General features: G+C 38.8%; 2 protein-coding genes across 4 annotated transcripts in view; one reads left to right on the forward strand and one right to left on the reverse strand.

Moving 5' to 3' along the window:
* The window catches only part of LOC111863624 (geranylgeranyl transferase type-2 subunit beta), an 11,062-nt gene extending 4,373 nt beyond the window's left edge, over positions 1-6,689 (reverse strand). The window contains exons 1-5 of one of the 2 annotated variants that reach the window (XM_023850114.1): positions 6,589-6,689; positions 4,393-4,500; positions 2,691-2,888; positions 2,445-2,603; positions 503-647 (exon numbers count right to left, since the gene is read on the reverse strand). In XM_023850114.1, the coding sequence (XP_023705882.1) occupies positions 503-647; positions 2,445-2,603; positions 2,691-2,888; positions 4,393-4,500; positions 6,589-6,591 (613 nt within the window). In that variant the 5' untranslated portion in view covers positions 6,592-6,689. Of the gene's footprint in view, positions 1-502; positions 648-2,444; positions 2,604-2,690; positions 2,889-4,392; positions 4,536-6,588 lie in introns of both variants that reach the window. The other variant, XM_023850115.1, reaches the window with a different exon arrangement.
* A 99-nt stretch (positions 6,690-6,788) lies between these two features.
* LOC111863625 (RNA-binding protein 8A) lies at positions 6,789-18,833 on the forward strand. 2 transcript variants are annotated; one of them, XR_002842637.2, is made up of 5 exons: positions 6,789-6,945; positions 8,028-8,165; positions 10,295-10,556; positions 17,145-17,237; positions 18,172-18,833. XR_002842637.2 is itself a non-coding variant. In XM_023850116.2 (4 exons), the coding sequence occupies exons 1-4, from the start codon at positions 6,885-6,887 to the stop codon at positions 17,170-17,172; spliced, it is 489 nt and encodes a 162-aa protein (XP_023705884.1). In that variant the 5' UTR covers positions 6,789-6,884; the 3' UTR covers positions 17,173-17,313. The 2 variants fall into 2 exon arrangements, 1 of the variants encoding a protein (XP_023705884.1); XM_023850116.2 differs by lacking the exon at positions 18,172-18,833 and having other exon boundaries at positions 17,145-17,313.
* Positions 18,834-19,182: the final 349 nt, after the last annotated feature.

Genomic DNA, 19,182 nt, shown 5'->3' on the forward strand with positions numbered 1-19,182 from the left:
AATAATAATAATAATAATAATTTACTACTACTAATAATAAAATGTAACCTAAAATTAAGAAAACAATGTAAAAATTATAAATACAATAGAATGTTCAACCTCATTTCCTTCACAAATCGTTACAGATTGGACCCATGTTCATTAGAACTTTTCAACTTGAAATGATCCCAAGTACTTGCAGTTAGGCTATGGACATCTTGCATTTCATTTTGTTATGAGCAACAGGTTAAATTTGCATGAATCAGTTTAATTGGATTGTCATGTAGAAATATTGATTGTGTTATTCTTCTGTTGTAATTTTATGACTTCAGTCCTTCAGAGACATTGTTCTTGGTACATATGTAATCTGGGGTGATAAAACTCTAAGAAAATTTGCACTACCCACATATCATCATCACATCTGTGAAACAAAATGGTATCTATGAATTGGAGAATATATTCTGATAGCTTAGGCACTGATCTCAGAACAAAAGAAACATCAATAACAATGGCTCTATTATACCTGTAATAGAAAGCATCCCAAGGCAGCAATAGATGAGACCAGCATGTGATTCTGATCCAGGTCGTGATCCAAAACCACCATCGAAATTCATGCATGAGATGACAAATTCCACAGCCTTTTCAACATCTATTGCTTCTAATTTTCCCTGTTAAAATTTAAATATTACAATTTTTTAAACATCAGCGACATTTCATTAAACTGATTAATGATAACTGCAACTATATTATTAAATCAACTGTAATATTTTGCATTAGAAATAACAATCTCAGTTTACCAAGCCCTTTAACCTTTAAACACCAGACTTTTTAACATGGTGGTAGCTTGAGATAGCCGGAGTTTATTTAAATGCCCACTGCTGGTGCATGTTTAAATGTCAGTTCCTGTTAGGACGCTTACATTGTATTTAAAAATGCTGTACCTAATACAATTTTTATGATAACTGAATGGAATTAACTTTCTTTTCATCAGCAAAGAACATGGTGCTGCATAGTACAACGTAAAATTTGAAAATATTCAGAGAAATAAGTTATACTCTATTTTTAATTTTTTCTTGTAATTTTGATGCATACTGTAAAAATTGTCCCCTGCTTCTTCATAGAGTAGTTCTGTGTTATAAAATCACTCCTGCTTCTAGCACTTGAAATATGTTCACATTCTCTGGTGCCATAAACCAGCTGGAAGCAATAAAATCATTTGGTTCATTACTGGCAAGTTTATCTTTGTTGCACTCTTCAGAAATTTGAGTCTTTTGACTAAAGGACAGAAAAGTGAAAGCATTGCAATTCAAGGAAGGTTACAGGGTCTTTGTTCCCTTCTTCAGTGCCAGCCCTTCCATTGCATTTGAGATAAAATATTGCCCTTTCTATAGTCATAATCAAAAATATGCATCATAGCTGAGATACAGAGTGCATTCAGTCTTCTGTGAGTTCATGGTGAGTTCAAATATTGTAGTTTCATATCATCATAATATGGCAATGATACGTTGTTTGGAAGATGATGAAATTTAAAGGCAACTGAAGTGCAAGATATGTGACGTAGGACTATGAATTTTCAGGTGCTTCAAGAAGTATCATACAAAGGCGAGAATCAGTTACATGATATAAGGGTGAACCCTGTATATACATTAAGCAGATAACTACAAAAAAGGTAAGTACATTGAAGAACGCAGTCTTCTGGGATTTGGCACCGTGTCTATGTGGGGTTAACCGACATTTTTGAGGAACGTATCACCTCCATCTTCAGGGTAGAAGAAAAAATATAAGAAATCCGCAAGCGAAGAGATCATGAGAACCAGTAAAAGCAGACTGGTGATGGAAATATACACAGCTATGTGAGAGCAGTGAAGGAAAGGGGAAGGGCAAGTATACAACTGAAAAAAGTAGTGTCGGAGGGGGGGGGAGGAGCTGGGACAAGCAGGGGTTTGTTGCTTTTACTGGTTCTCACGGTCTCTTCGCTTGTGGATTTCTTATAACCAAATTAATATTTTTGGATCCTTAAAAATTTTCTAATCCGATGCTAGTAATTCATAAGGTCTCACGATAGTGTATGGGTAATGCTTAATTAATTTAGTTGATTTCATTATACTCGGGGTACGCAATAGCATAGATAGTTGAGGCACTATGCTACAAGTCGGAAGGTCGTGGGTTCCCTGTGAGGCCACTGGATTTTTCAATTGTCCTAATTCTTCCAGCCGCATTATGGTCCTGGGGTCGACTCGGCCTCTAACAGAAATGAGTACCAGGAATCTTCCTTGAAAATAAAGGGCAACTGGCATGTAAAGCTGACAACCTCACCACCATCTGTGAGCTGACTGTCTAGAAAATGTAGCAGCCTCAACATCTCACAACCACATGGGCTGCCACGGTCTGTTACAGAGCTAGCTTTACTTTTTATTTTACATTATACTGAACTAAATAATATTCTACAAATAAATATGCCATACCAGCAATGAAAGACATGCAATAGCACAGAATGAGAAACGCGTGTCCACGTCGCCCCATTTATCACCATAGAAACTTCCATCTGACTGCTGTAGACTTTTGACATACTGCACAATACGGTCTACATTTATCACATCCAACGCATCATACATGATCAGGATCTGCAAAAGAAATGGCAATTACATTAGCAAACACAGAGCTTAGCCAAAGTGTGGTGTAATGAAAGAACATCCATTATGCAACTTCACCTGTACTGCACTGAGGGTATACAGCAGATGAGGGTCATGGCCAATGCTGGCACTTACACCTCCAGAGTCATCCTGGCATTGTTTTATGAAATCCAGAATCTCCTGTTTGTTCATTCTCTCCAAATGTCCCATCAGCTCAATGGCAGTGAGACCCCAATAAATACCTGACATCCGCAGGTATTCTGTCATACAGTATTCCTGTTTTCACATGAGAAAACTAAAATGAATCAACTTTATGACAAATAACATGTCATATACAAGAGGAAAGGTAATAAAATCTGAAAGGAAACAGCTTTATAGCTCATATGGGAAGCAGGAAGCTTGACCTGCACAATTTCTCTTGTTTCATGATAAAAAATGTTGAAGGTCAAATTTCCTGTTTTGGCTAATGGCCTGTATAGCAAGTTATATTTCACCTTTGGCAAAGGAAGTCATGCAGCTCTGAAGCAAATGAAGAAATATGATTATACAGTGTAAGAAAACTTAACATGAAATATTTCAAATGATCCTTACTTATTTTTGAAGATATGGATTGACAGAAAATACAGTATGAGAAGAACACACACAAAAGGGATTCAACAGAACCTTGGACTTCTACAATATAAAGGATCCCAAGAGTTCTGTGGATATATTATATAATAACACATTTCAAACAACAAAATATTTTTGTAATACTGTGAAATTCTATTTTCACAATACATTCATCAGAAAACAAGATGCAGTATCATTGGCCACTCCTGAGTTTCAGCCTCTATAACATTACTAAGATATATGGAGCATCTGAAAGAAGAAAAGCTGAAGTACTCGCTGCAGTTTCAGCCTTTCCTTACAAACAGTATATACTGGTTTTATTCATTACCAGTCCAATGTTAAACTTATGTTCATAGTCTTCAAGTGTTTCACGTTCCATTTCTATATAAAATTTTTGTCTTGATGGTTTAATTCTGTCATTCTCTTCTGCATGTCACACCAACCCATACTGATGAGGAATGTAGTAACAGGTCAGCACTGAACTGCATCACATGTACAGAAAATGAGCTTGTGGACTTAACAAGAAAGCCATGTTCATTACGTGTACAACTTCTTTATTAAGACCGTCACAACACAACTACATCAAAGACAGTGCCCGGTATATATGTAACTTACTTGACTAGCATTTATAATTTTCATTTCATGCATCCTGTTGTGTTATAATATACAACTTCTTTATTAAGACGTCACAACACAATTATATCAAAGTCAGTGCCTGGTATATATGCAACTTGCTTGACTAGCATTTATAATTTTCATTTCATGCATCCTGTTGTGTTATAATATACAACTTCTTTATTAAGACCGTCACAACACAACTATATCAAGGTCAGTGTCCGGTATATATGCAACTTGCTTGATTCTCCATGGCCTGTAGTCCGTAAGCAAACTATACCGACCGAGTGACCACACCTTGTCGGTGAAGTTAGATGGTGTCACATGGTCAGCACAACGGATCCCCATGGCCCTTAGGATGCATGAAATGAAAATTATATATGCTAGTCAAGCAAGTTGCATATATACCGGACACTGACCTTGATATAGTTGTGTTGTGATGGTCTTAATAAAGAAGTTGTATATTATAACACAACAGGATGCATGAAATGAAAATTCATTACGTGTGTTTATTAAAAAGTCCTGTTTATAAATTAATTCTGTAAGTTTTACTTACATATTCATCTTTGTTAATTACATAAGCTGCAATGTAATCAGCATGTTTTTGCAGCAGAAGTTCCTTTGGGTGATTCACAGTTAATACAACATCTTTCATCAGTGTAGTCTGCAAGTAATGTTTGGTTTCATTATCTGGGTTTCCTAAGTACAAGGTTACCCAGAACACAATACTATAATTTTAAAAATGAAATTAGTATAATTATGTCTTATTTAGGTGCAGCATGATTCAGTCATTAATTTGGTCAATCATCCTGAAGGAAAGAGATAAATTGGAAGACTAGGTCTAGAAGGGAGGATAATATTAAAATGGACCTTGAAGAAATCAAGTGGGAGGGTGATGGACTGGATGCATCTGGCTCAGAATAGGGACCAATGGCAGGATCCTGTGAACATAGTAATAACCAGCAGATTCCATAAAATACAGGGAATTTCTTGAATATATAAGCAATTTTTTATTTCTCAAGAAAGACTGCTTCATGGAGTTAGTTAGTCATTTGATCTATTCATTTTTAACTGAAAGTTCCAACACACTCTGACAGCACAGCAGTAGATACAATCTGAGGTTCTTACAGCAGTGATTATGATGAGTTCTATATTCTGGGACATAATGCTGTGTAGCCTGTTGAAAGTCAACTGATGTTTTGGACGATGTTACTTCAATCTTCAGGGTTAAAGAGCAAGCCAAGCAAGAAATCAGCATGAATCAGGCAGCAAGTGGTGCTCTGGGATAAATCAGACACTTTATTTCAGGGGGAGTACACCAGGCAATAAACCAGCATAGCTCTGTGTGCTGCTCATTTCATGGTGATTTCTTGTTTGTCTTACTCTTCAACCCTGAAGATGGAAACAGCATGTTCCTCCAAAACATCTGTTAACTTTTAAAGGACTACATGGCATTATATCCCAAATGGCAGAACTCTTAACACAACAGTAGATGACAAACAAAATGAAGTTATCTATTTAACATACATGGCAGACAGCAGTGACTGATTTTTTGTATTGCATCATCAAGTAACCTCATCCTCCAGCAATGATAAAGGACTCAACAGTTCTCTCCGTATAAGCATTTTTCCAGTAACTAAACATTGTTTTTTACTTGCAATGTGTGTTATTATGTCCATTTTACTTTTTATATTTACATTACATTGTATTCCACAGATTCAAAGCCAGTCAAATAACTGACAAAGAATATCTAAAAACAGCAATAACAACAGTGGTTACACATGAGGTTATTCTGAGACACATCCATTCACGTACATCACACAGTCAACTCATGATATTTATAAAACCTTTAAATCTAATATTGTAAACTTATGCTGCATGCACAACTCTCACATGGATGAGTCATTATTCAGACTACAGATATTCGTCAACAGGGAAGTCCGAGTGTGTGATTAAGTATCTTTTAGTGCTATTTTAAATCATGCCTTTTTCTTCATAAGACTTTTGATATCCAATGGCAGTTTATTGAAGATTTTCATCCTTGTATAATATGCACTTTTCTAAAAGTATGACATATTAGTAGTTGGTTTATGATTATAGAGCTTGTGTTAAGACTGGGTACATGTGCACTGGTCTGAAAAAGTTCAATATTATTTGTGATGAAATTTATCAATGAATACATACATTCACATGGAAGAGTTAAGATCTGTAGTCTCTTAAATTGGTCTACACAAGAGTTTCGGGATTTGACACCCATTATGTTTCTAATAATCTTCTTTCGCATTATAAATACCTTTTTACTGTCAGATGAATTGCAGCAAAATACTGAAATAAGTATTAAAAATTAACAGTAATAACCTGGAAGATCAAACCTACTGCACTCAACGCGTAAGTACCAACGCCCCATCCTTGATTTCTTTTTCTGTAATTAGTTGTTCATTCACAATTGTATTACTACTTGGGGAAGTTTATTACATGGAAAAATGTAAAAGTCTATTCCAATACGCCACATCGAGTCAAAAATGCACATTTTTTTGTGGCTACGAAAAACAAGTAAGGTGCAGCAAAGTTGTTTCAATGCCGCTGTAATATTTGCTCTAATACACAGAAAATGCCCGACCCATGTATAGGTTATGTCCCTATGCACGAAAGTATTTGACTACAATTCATGCGATTTTGAATTGTAAACTTCACAATTTACATTAAACGTGCTATATAAGTGAAACTAAACTTATAGTGCATGATTATTTACCATTTTCACAATAGAAGTAACATTACAATCCTTTGGTCAACTAATTTGCTGTTATCCTTGACATGCAGCGCGACACGTGGGGAGTAGCGTAACGAAAAATTGAATGAAATCCGTCGGTAGGCTTGCAACCGTCAGAAAGAAAGGAAGCCGGAAAGGAAGTGCGATAGAAGGCGGCGTGAAATAGAGTTGGAGCAGTTGGAGGCACTGGCGGTGTTGCTGAACAGTTGATGATCGTTGATGATATTTAAGTAAATGTCTTGTATCATATTCGGTAATTTGGATATTAAATAGTAAAAATGGCTGACGTTCTGGATATAGATAATGCAGAAGAATTCGAGGTGGATGAGGAAGGTGATCGTAAGTATATGGCTGTTACGGTTATATGGAAGCCGGTTTACTGGTAAAAGATTGCTGTATAGCAACTAGCTGAACTAAGGAAGCCACCAGTTTATTATTGCAGTTATAAATCGTGCATTGCTTCTAACCTCGCACAGCTGAACAGCGAGAATAACATTTTCCACGTATTTTTGGTAAACTGAGAAGTAACTAAGAAGATGTTTATTTTGCAAAAGAGAATCATTAGAAATATAACGAATGCTAAACCAAGAGATTCATGTAAGGAAATTTTTATGAAATTGGAAATAATGTTATATTCCCAGTATATATACCTTACTATTATATACAGTTAATAATAAATGTTTATTTAACTTAAATAATGAGATTCATAAATATAACACTAGATTACATACTGACTTACATGTGCATATAGTGATTATAACAATTTCACAAAGGAGCGTATATATCAGGAATTAAAGTTTTCTATCATCTTCTTCAATCAATAAAAAATTTGGCCAATGATGAGAGATGTTTCAAATCCATATTGAAGAAGTTTTTGTATAATCCTTTTTATTCTATAAATGAATATTTTCAATGCAAGGATGACAGAGACAGTGATCTTGATACCTTTTGTACGGTTTTGAATGTATAACTTGTCATGTTGTTTTAACTTTGTCTTTTCTGTCATCCTACGTGATGGGTGTACATTTTACTGGATTTGAGGTGCTCAGCTGATTGCCTGTATTAATAAGTAACTGTACTAGGACCAAAAATATCTGTAATATCATCTTTAGCTGTTTTGTCTCTGATATATTTGTCATATTTTATATTTATATATTATATTTATATTTGTATTCATTAATTGAAATTTTAGTGAAAATTTGTGGATTTGGGGGAACTCAGATTTTGTAGATCCTGTTGCTTATAAGAAGGGTAGTATAGCTTGGTTGAGAAGAAGGTATTATTCCCAAATTTGTAAAGTGGTTGGAGTTTGACACCAGCCACCACAATATAAATACGTACATAGTACACTTTGGGTACTCTTTGTGTTTCATTCTTTAGTTGTAATTTGGATGTGTTACAGTTTTAGTGATATGTTACAGAAGGAATTGCTCGTCTGAAAGAGAAAGCAAAGAAGAGGAAGGGTAGAGGATTTGGAACAGAAAATTCTGCCCATGAAGACATTCAAGAATATGAGTCAATGGAAGTAGATGGGGATGAGGAACCAGGACCCCAAAGATGTAAGTGTAATTGGCCTCTTTTCAAACATCCTGGTTACCGCCATACCGTGGGTTTTATCTCCTTATCTTTTCTTGTGTTATAGGACTCATTAAAATTTTTGTGACAGTAAACATTTTTTTTTCAGTGACCACTTGAACCTTACTGAGTTTGGGCTGTTAATCTAAAGTTAATCACAAAGTTAATAGAAAGTCTGTCGAGTGTAACAATTTGTAGGTCACTTTTTATTATTATTTCTGCCTTACATGTTTCGGTTTGACACAACCATCATCAGAGGCACTTGCTATAATTATGGAAACACTGTCGCTGTTTTTGATGTTCACAATTATGTTTGTCGTGTGGACGTTGCTACGATAAAAAAAAAAAACTGTTAGTCTAGTTTTGCAGGTTATGGTGCAAATTATTGCACATATTCTGCCTGCACATTCCAGGGTGGTGTTTTCAGAGTGAAGTGGTCTCCTCACAGGTTGGCTTGGCTTGGCTCAGTTAAGCTTAAGGGACATGCACCATAATTTACACTGCTTTTATTATATCTGACAAACTATTCTAATCTTCCCAGTGTTTAACCTATCCCCAAAGTTTGGGTTTCATTTAAAGCTACTAGTCTTGTTTCAAATTCTGCTTTGTATGACATCTATTTGTTCTGTGGAATACTTGTGAATATTTTGAGGAAGAATTTTGTACAGTAGGTGACTGAAGTAACCATCAGAGTTGTAAATGACAAGCCAACAGTACGTGAACATGGCAAGAAGAAAATGTCTTCTATAGGCACTAGTTGGAAGGTCGCAGGTTCAAATCCCGATGAGGTCATTGGATTTTTTTCAATTGACCTAGTCCTTCTGGCCCACTATGGCCCTGGGGTTCACTCAGCCTCTAACAGAAATGAGTACCAGGAATTAAATAAATAATTTTCCTGGGGAGTAAAGCGTGGCTGGCATGTAAGGCTGACAACATTACCGCCATCTTTGAGCCGATTGTCTAGATAATGTGGGACCCTCAGCGTCTCACAACCCTATGGGCCTTCATGGCCTGTTACAGGGATAGCTTTACTTTACTTATAAGTGAGATTAGAAGCATGTTTGCCTTGTACCTAGGGAAAACACAATTGGAAAGATGAATTCAGTAGGACATCTTTCTACCTTAGTGCAGTTAGAAACCATATATCCCTTGGCCGTGCCATAGCTCAAGCGGTTAGTTGCTGGATTCCCACTGCGGCGGCCTGGGTTCGATCCTGGATCTGGTCAAGTGGGATTTGTGGTGGACAAAGTGGCACTGGGGCAGGTTTTCTCCGAGTACTTCGGTTTCCCCTGCCAATCTTCATTCCACAATCACCCTCACCTATCATCTGGGGCTGGTACAGTAGGCCAGAAGTGGCCACAGTACAAGGGACTTAGTTCCACCCCTTCCTCTCATGATTAAAAAGTACATTAGTAAACTTTCATACCATTTTGTTCCACAGGTTCAGAAGTGAAATTGCAGTCAGGCTGTAAAAACTAAATTTGTAAAATTTAGAGGTTATGGTCTTATAGGATGTAATGCTGAAGTGAAATTGCAGTCAGGCTGTAAAAACTAAATTTGTAAAATTTAGAGGTTATGGTCTTATAGGATGTAATGCTGTATGGTTTTGTAGATGGGTGATAGGTAAAGCTACCCCTGTAACAGGCTGTGGAGGCCATAGGGTTAAGAGACATCAAGTGTCTCACATTTTCTAGATAATTGGGCTCACAGATAGTGGTGAGGTTGTCAGTCTTATGCACTGGTCTCCCTTTATACCCAGGAAAATTCCTGGTACTCATTTCTGTTAGAGGCTGAGTTGACTCCAGGGCTATAGTGTGGCTGAAGGGATTAGGTCAATTGAAACATCCAGTGACCTCGCTGGGAATCAAACCAGTGACCTTTGGGCCTTTAGGATAGTGCATCAACCAACTGCGCTACCACATGCCCCCTTGGTAGATGGGTATCAGTTTTCTTTTTCACTTATTCACCATCTTACAAGCAAACTTGGGTTAAAATCTTAAAATTAAAGTTTTTTTAATTAAAAATTATTTTTCACATCACTGGTGCACTACATGTTTCAGCTAATATGGTCATAAATTCCTGTTGAGAACCAGTTGTGTTTTAATTTTGGCAGCTGTTGAAGGATGGATTTTGTTTGTCACATCTGTCCATGAAGAAGCCCAAGAAGATGATATCCATGAGAAATTCTCAGAATATGGAGAAATAAAAAACATCCATCTCAACTTGGATCGACGAACAGGATTTTTGAAGGGATATGCTTTGGTGGAATATGAAACTTTTAAAGAAGCACAACAGGCAAGAGAAGCTTTGAATGGAGCAGAAGTTTTGGGACAGGCTATTGGTGTTGACTGGTGTTTTGTTAAGGGACCAAAAAAGTAAGTAAAGGTATCATTGGTAATGAATGAATGAATGTATGTATAAGGAGTGGGCCTTCTTGGCCCTTGCACCGCGACCACAGTGATCTATTGTGCCTCCCCTTATGATTATCCCCTCAACAAACCTCGAATTAAGTGTAGGATTTTGTACGTGGAGATGTCAAAATAGTCACTTGGTTCCATAAAATATTGACCCAAGTGGCTCAATCTTAAATAAGCTAATGCCTCACATTCGCACAGGGTATGTGTGGCTGTTTCGTTTTCTTCTTGACACCTCTCACAAGTTAGACTGTTACTTAGTCCCAATTTGAAGAGGTGTTCTTTGAGGTGACAGCGTCCTGTAAGTAGTCTTACCACCCATTGTTGCTGGTTCCTGTTTAACTTCAACAGTTCTTTCGCTCTTTTAGTAGAGGGTCCTTGTATGAGTCCCTTTGCTTGCCTGAGTCCAGTTAAGGATCCCTAGTATTTCGTGTGATTCATATTTGTCCAGTCCCTGATTGCCTTTCTGGCAACTCCTATAGAGATGCCACAGGCTAGTTCAGGTCCTATGAACGGATGTTCAGCTCCAGTCTTAGCCAATTGATCCACTGTTTCATTTCCAGCAATACCCTCATGCCCTGGCACCCATATCAGTTGTACCCTGCTATGTTTGGCCAGTTCCATGAGAGTTTGGTGGCAATCCCAGACCAATTTTGAGTTGATCAGGTGTTTGTCAAGCGCTTTAAGTGTAGCTTGGCTGTCAGATAGAATGTAGATGTGTCTTTCTGTAGTTCTTTCTAGATTCTCCATAATACATGCCTTAATGGCATATACTTCTGCCTAGAATACTGTCGTGTACTGCCCAAGGCTGAAACTAAGTTTTCGCCTCATGCCATAGCAGAACACAACCAGCTCCAGTGCCCATATTTATCTTGGAACCTTCTGTATACCAGATCAGCCCCCCCCCCCACTTTCTATCAGGCCGAAAGCCATCTTCCCATTCACTCCTCTCAGGAAATCTGACTGAATGGTTTTTCATATACATGTCTCAGTATCACTTTGTCAGACCCCATTTGTAATATGGGTTCTTTTTTCATGTCCTGAGTTATGTATGCATGTCCAGAACTATTGGATTTAGGTTTCCATTGATCACTGCACTGGAGACGGTAGATTCCTGCTCTGGCCTCTGCCACCAACTATATATGCAGTGGGGGGAGTCCAAGGAGTGTCTCCAGTGCAGCTGTTGGAGATGTTCGAATTGCTCCTGTGATACCCAAGCAAGCCAACCGTTGAAATTTGCTAAGTTCTGCCTTGTTTGTCTTGAGTTTAACTCTGGGCCACCATACTGTGGCACCGTATGTAATTATGGGTCTTACAGCTGCAGTGTATATCCAATCTTGGGTAACATAAAATTCATACACAGGAATAACTTTTGTTATTTGCTCCCTCCAAAGGCATCTCATTCTGAGTAGCACCTAGATGTGGGGGCCAGTCTGTCCAGGTGGACCAGTATCGTCTTTAACTTTGGATGATGCTGGATCCTGTAGACTACATTATTGATCCAGGTGATCATCTTGTAATGGCCTTACCAAGATGTCTGCAGATTAGGTGATTTTCCCATGGTCTGGGTCAGTACTGCCAAACCTGGCTTTCGTCCTGTGTTGGCTGGATGGTTGTAGTGAGCTTTCATTCTGTCATTGGCCATCTTTGAATGCTGATGGGCATATTGGTTGTCCATATCTTTTCCATGAGGTGTGCCATGTAGCCAGTCATAGTTTGCATTTTGTCTGAAGGAGTCCCAAACAGCAGGGCACAGGGCCACCATACTGGTGGACATCCTTCCCGTGGCTTCATACAGTAAGACTATTGTATGACTTCATCCAGTGTTTTGTTGACACCCAGATGTCCTTCTGAAGATGCTCTTTGTTGCTGCATCAGCACTTCTTTCACATTGTTTTCAGGTGGATCAAGGGTTTGATGTTCTGAACTGTTGACAGGCACCCCCAAATGTGACAGGTTTGCAATGGCCTGGGGTGGTGCCTTTGGCCAACACTTGACCTTGGTCTCTACATTTATGACTCTAACATGTACATCCTGTCAAGCTTGAATCAATGCCCTGGCTGCCCTCTTGGTGATATGTCTTCAAGATGGGTTACACAAGGCACTTTGTCACCTCCAGGGGACTTTTCATCAGTGTAGTCACCACCCTCTTGCATAGAGCTAGTATCACCTCATCACTGGTCAGCATCAAGGGGGAGGATCTTGGCTGTGGGAAGCCATAATAACACTTCTTTTTTGCCCAGTTGCAGTTCAGATTCAACTCATCATAGGTTTTGCAGTGTTCAGTGCCAGGATAAATTCGTGATTTTTTTGATGAGCACCCAAATTTGTGGCACACACTGCCTCCCCCCCTACACATCCATCAAGACAAGGAGGGTGTCCCTGGGATGTGCAGCTGACTTGGCTTCCTCTTGTGCAGTCCTATGGTGATGCCCTCAGTGATCAGACAGTTCTTGCTTTTCTTGGCTAGTATATGTAGTGTGAAGTGAGGGTTAACGATGCCAGTTCAGTTCCTTCATCTTCATGTCATCCTTTACTCATTTCTTAAATCCTGGTCATTTTCCTCTCAAGGTGTTGCTTCTTGTCGTGACTCTGCTGGTAGTCTCTTCTGAGGTGACCAATGTCTCCACACTGCCATCATATGGCTCATGTTACCTGCAGCTCACTGCTGACTTCACAGATGTGCTGGACCTGCTCTCCAACTGTCTGTCTAGTGTGTCTGTTATTTTTCCCTTGAATTTGCTCTGAGCAGCCTTTATATTACTTATTTTGCTTTTCAGTTATTCTTGAAAGACTGTCAGTTTATCTTGACTGACTTCAAGCTGATTTTGGCTGCTGGTAATCTCCTTTTTATTTTATTTTTTGCTGGCACATGTGTCCCTTTTGAGTTATTTTAACTGTTTCAAAACTGCCTTCAGTTCAGGATTCACCTTCAATTCAACTTCTGACACCAGCTATAGCATTTATCATGTTCTGAAGTAGGTATTTACAGTTTGTCCTTAGCCACTTAAGATCTTGATGCTGGCTGGCCTGGTCATCCTGCTTAGTACAAAGTGTGGAGGTCAGACAGTTACTACAGAGAGATGTTTGTTTTAGACCATCAGCAGCAGAAGAACAGATGTGTTAAGTTCTCTGAATGTAAAAGAAATTTTGCCTTTCACAAGTAGAGGTTATTTTTTTGTAAAATGTACCGATTTCAATATATTTTTAATGCAACATAATAATTTGGTATAAACTTTTTTTTAATTGTCTGTGTTCATTTAATGACTTTTCATATACAGCATAGCGTATGCTCTTGACAGGAAATATGAGGTATCACTGTTAAATAATGATAATGCAGTTCTCAGACTAATTCTTCCACCCACAAACAATGCATGGTTTTTACTCATGAACTTTCCCCAGATTGTGTGCTGAAGCATGTTTCAGCATATTCACTTGGTGTAGAACTGTACGGCTTCATGAGAAGAAGCGTTTTTGCTGTTTGTTTGAAATGTGGTAGATGTAAAAATTGAATGATATGCTCACCCTTTTAAGATTACATGTTTTTGAATGGCATAGCATGCTTTTTAAAAGAAAGAGAAGAGGTGAAGATGACAAGTGAACAGGCCATCCAGTAACAGTGACAACTGACAAGAATGCAAAAAAGGAGGTTTATATGCAATGGTTGCTTTCTGGTGATCAGAATTGTAGAAAAAGGTTTAAGTATGAATTAGGAAACAGGGAAATTATAACCAGAAACTGGAACGTGAGAAAAATCTGAACAAGATGGTGCCAGAGATTTAGAACAAAGAACATACTACTCTGTCCAAAAAGTATCCGACCTTGGGCCGGGAAAAAAAGTTCTGTATCTGGGTGGTTACAATACCTAATCGCCTTCAAAGTAGGCCCCTTGTGACTGCACACACTTAGCCCAGCGGTCCTTCCATCACTGGAAGCAATTCTGGAAGGCTTCTTTCGGAATGGCGTGCAGCTGCACTGTCGCGTTCTGTATGATGTCCTCACGGCTGTCAAAATGGCAGCCTTTTAGTGGTGTCTTCAATCTCGGGAACAGCCAGAAATCACAAGGAGGTATGTCAGGAGAGTAGGGAACCTGGCAAACCTGTGGAATGCTGTGCTTGGCCAGGAAACTCTGGATCAGGTGTGATGAATGAGCTGGGGCATTGTCACGATGCAGCTGCCAGTTGCGTGCGTCCCACAGCTCCGGTCTCTTGCGCCGAACTGCATCATGAAGATGGCGGAGGAGTTCTTGGTAGTACTCCTTATTGACAGCCTTGCCTAGTGGTGCGTACTCATGATGCACAACACCCCGGTAATTGAAAAAAAACAGTCAGTATCACCTTCACATTGCTCCGAACCTGTTGTGCTCTTTTGGGCCTCGGGGATGTTGGATGCTTCCATTGTGACGCCTGGACCTTGGTTTCTGGGTCATATCCGTACACCCATGACTCGTCACCAGTGATCACAGTCTTCAGGAACTCAGCATCCCTATTGGCGCACTCCAGCATGTCCTGCGCGACCTCAAGGCGGAGTTGTTGCTGCTCCGGCAAAAGCAGCTTGGGCACAAATTTTGCCACCACACTTCGCATGCCAAAATCCTCAGTTAAAATTGTGTTTGCGGAACCTCTGCTGCTCTCAACCTTATCAGCAACTTTACGGGTGGCCAAACGAAAGTCCTCCATGATCAGTGTCTGCATTTTTTCAGTGACATCAGCATTGACGGTCTCCCGGAACGCTGCTCACTGTCCACTGATATACGGCCATGTTTAAAGAGGTTGAACCACTCTTTAATTTGAGTGACCCCCATTGCATCATCGCCGAAAGCCTGCTGAATTTTGCGGACTGTTTCCGCTTGCGTATCCCCAAGTTTCTGACAAAACTTCATGTAGTATCGCTGCTCCAAGATTTCTGTCATCTTGAGCAAAAGGAGAATGCAACGAACACGTGTTACACCACTTCGCTCTCTGGCAGCCACAGATGCATCCGACAGTGTTGCGGGTCAGCAAAAAATCACGCATGCGCATGAAAGTCCCTTCTACCACTACGCTCAGTTTCCCCACCCCTTTGGCCCTTACTTACAGCGGGAAAAAATAAAGTCGGATACTTTTTCGACATACGGTAAATTGAAACAGAAGAAATTTGTGTTGACATTTTGGAAAAAATAAAAAAAGAATCAGACTTTTTGAGCAGCATGGTCACCTATGATGAAACTTAGCTGTTTCAGTGAGACCCAGAAGCCAAATGGCAGTTAGTGCAATGGAAATCAACTCATTTCTGAAGACCAAAGGAATGTCAGAATTCAAAATCAGGACGGTTATTCTTATTATCTTCAGTGTTATAGGAATTGTGGCTGGTCAAAGAGTAAATCAGAAGTATTACGTTGAGCTGTTGTTGAAATTTCAAGAAAGAATCCAAAGACAGAGCATGGAATTGTGGGAGACTAGTTGGATTTTACGCCAGCACAATGCCCCGTTGCACCATTGATTTGGCAGTTTCTGGCCAAAAAACAAGTTTTTGTACATCCCTCACTCCATATCTTGCTCCATGAAATTTTTACTCTTTCCTAAGTTAAAATGTTCACTGAAATGAACACATTTTCCATCCACTGGGGATTTCCAGAAAGACATGAGAGAACAGCTGAAAGAGTTTTGAAAAATAATTTTCAGACATGCTTCCAGGTGTGACTGGAACACATGCAGCACTATATAGATGTACAAGGGGACTACTTTGAAGGATCTTATTTACTTTGAAGACGGTAACTTGTAACATTCTTAAACTTTCTCAAGCCATACTTCATAAATCCCGCCCATCAGTAGCACCAACATTATAGCCTCTGAAATTGCTGACGTAAATAACCTTAATATTATTTGAATGCCTAGACCAATCATCATAAAGCTTCATATGTGTTTCATTCTGAGGCCATCCAACAGTATACTTCATAATTCCCTTCCATTTGTAATACCAACACCACAACCTCTTAAATTGTATTGTTTTTTGACGTCATTATACATACATACTAAATCTTTCTTTCTACTTTTTGTTTGAAATACCCAAATTACAGTGAAAGAAAATTACACATTTAGTTCTTCCCAGAACTTCTTGTTTTAAAACCTTATACATCATTTTTTGTAAAACAAAAGAGAATATGTTTTTCACTATTTGTGTTCTGAAACTGCATACTCACATTTTACTGTCATGACCTATATTGTTTGCCTGTATGGAAATTTATTCAGTTCAAGGTGTAATTTCCGTTTTGCCAATTGAAGTGAAGAGACCTTTATAATAAGGTCTTGAACATGGATTGGCTACTGTATTCATACTTATAGCTCAGTAAATAACATATATCAATATCTGAAGTCCTTTATTCAGCACTTATTACTGACATCTCACAGTGATATAAGACTGTATGAACTAGAAAAGTTAATAGTTATGTATGTAGTATCATCTCCGTTAATAGAATACAGCTTCCCGGTATTTAAAATGGCGTTTGTATGACTGTGAGCATACATTAATGCTTGGACTGCTAATCAGGATACATACTTTTGATTCCAGGACAAGGAAAAGCAGAAGAAGGAGATAAATATGGAATACAGCTTTTAACCTGTTCAGAAGCAAATTGTGTAGTGCATGTATTTGAAGAGTACAGTAAGTTTCTAACATACTTGGATTTTTTGTAATCATATTATAATGCTTAACAATAAATAAAAAAGTTAAAATCTCATTTGGAATTAAATATTAATTACCATTCCCAGAAATGTACAGACTTTATAATATTTTTCTACATGCTCTGCCACCCACATTGAATGTATAAATGTTCTGCTGTAGAAAGAGAAGTTGCATGTGCACAGAACTACTCATAAATGTACACAGTTTTAGTAATTGATGAACTAGCCTGTGAAATGATGCTAATTTGCTGCTGAAATTTTTTTGTCATCTGCTGTCACAAATGGACAGAATTTTTAGTCAGCCTTGAAGAAGGTGAATGATTTTTGTGTTCATGTCATGAAATGTGCACATTCGTTTTGCATACTGCAAAACACTTCACAAAGTTAGAATTACTCAAAGCGGCCTCTGTAGTCTAGAGGTAACATTCCCACCTCATGACTCGTAGTACGCGTGTTCAAATACCCAGCGGAGGTCGTCGAATTTTTAAGGGCGGAAAAATTCAGGGAACAAGTCCTCCGGGAGGGACTTTAAGCTGTGGGTCCCGTGTCATAGCTTTACGGCACGTGAAAGAACCTCATATCTCCAAAGGAGGTCACTGAGCCAAATTAANGTAGAGCCGGTCTCGCTGGCTGGGCGGGACTGATGGTAAGCACCAGTACCGGTAGGATATAGAGACTGGTAGAAATCATAGAGGGAAGCACAATGGACCAATACAGGTCTCAGTGCATGGGGAAACCCACCCTCTCCAATAACTAACTAACTAGGATTACTCAAGAGGATATAATTTCGCATCTCAGTTTCTGCTTTTGAAAATTTTGGATAAAGTTGCAGATGCATTAAATTTATTTATAATGTCTGATAAAGCTCATTTTCACCTCAGCAGATACATCATGAAACATAATTTTTTTTTCAGGGCTGAAGAGCATCTTGTGCAGCTGCTTGAACAGAATTGGAATTCTTCCATGTCTTTGCACATCCAGTTTTAGCCTAAAAATTCTGTCTATATAGCATACTGATACCACTGATATCCTGTATTTAAGGCAAGCCTATTTTGTATATGGTGAAGTGGGCTTTGTGGAACGTAGGCTATGTGAGTGTGGTTTGTTGACCCATGGTTTATACTGTTCTTTTGTGTGTTTGTTACTGCCAGGTATGAGGTGAACCTGTGGTTTGGTTCCACAGAGACAATATGCCTGCTAGAAGCCAAGACTGTTTCTTTATGACGCTGTGTTGTCACAAGTGGTATTTGTTAGGCACTACTGTTTTGTGTGAGATACTTTTTCTTTGTGTGAAAGTTTCATGTGTTTTTCTGTACTGAGTCACTACTGGCTGGTATAGTTCGCTTGCGGACAACAGGCCACGGAGTCACTACCAGCGTGGCTTGGGTAACTGCTCCCTTATAGAGCCCCCTGTTACAAAAATGTTCTCTAATCTTGTAACTGTTTAATTGGTGTTCTGACCAGAACTGGTTTATGTTTGTTAACCTGCAGTGAGTTCTCATTGATTTGACTACACCCCACCAGTTGTTATATTATTTGTTCTTTTCTTATTAGTATTAAATTTTATTAAAACTTTCTTCATTTGGTAGTAGTAGCAGCTGGAAGATCCCCATGTTAGGTGGGTCCCTTGTCACCATGGCATGGCGTCCTCAGTTTGCAGATGGAGGAGACACCCTCCACATATGGATTGAAGCTGCAAATATATTGAATAAGCAGTTGCTGATAGCCGACAAGAGGTGGTCCTCCAGCATGGGGGTTGGGCGTGGGGCTAACAACTCCTAACTGTAAAAAATAACTTTGTTATGAAAATGCACACAAAGCCTTGGACCTGGATGGATCTTTTGGGTAAACGACCTAAGCTAAAGAAACTGGACATGAAATTTGGTACATGGAATGTTAGAAGTAGTTAGTTAGTTAGTTAGTTA

The sequence above is a fragment of the Cryptotermes secundus genome, unplaced genomic scaffold (genome assembly GCF_002891405.2).
Source record: "Cryptotermes secundus unplaced genomic scaffold, Csec_1.0 scaffold99, whole genome shotgun sequence".
Taxonomy (NCBI): Eukaryota; Metazoa; Arthropoda; class Insecta; order Blattodea; family Kalotermitidae; genus Cryptotermes; species Cryptotermes secundus.

Bases quoted from the DNA above. Each gene is read 5' to 3' on its own strand.
- LOC111863625 (XM_023850116.2), top strand. From the start codon at position 6,885: ATGGCTGACGTTCTGGATATAGATAATGCAGAAGAATTCGAGGTGGAT. The intron at 6,946-8,027 runs GTAAGTATATGG...GATATGTTACAG, and splicing joins GGTGGATGAGGAAGGTGATC to AAGGAATTGCTCGTCTGAAA. The intron at 10,557-17,144 runs GTAAGTAAAGGT...TTTTGATTCCAG, and splicing joins TTTGTTAAGGGACCAAAAAA to GACAAGGAAAAGCAGAAGAA.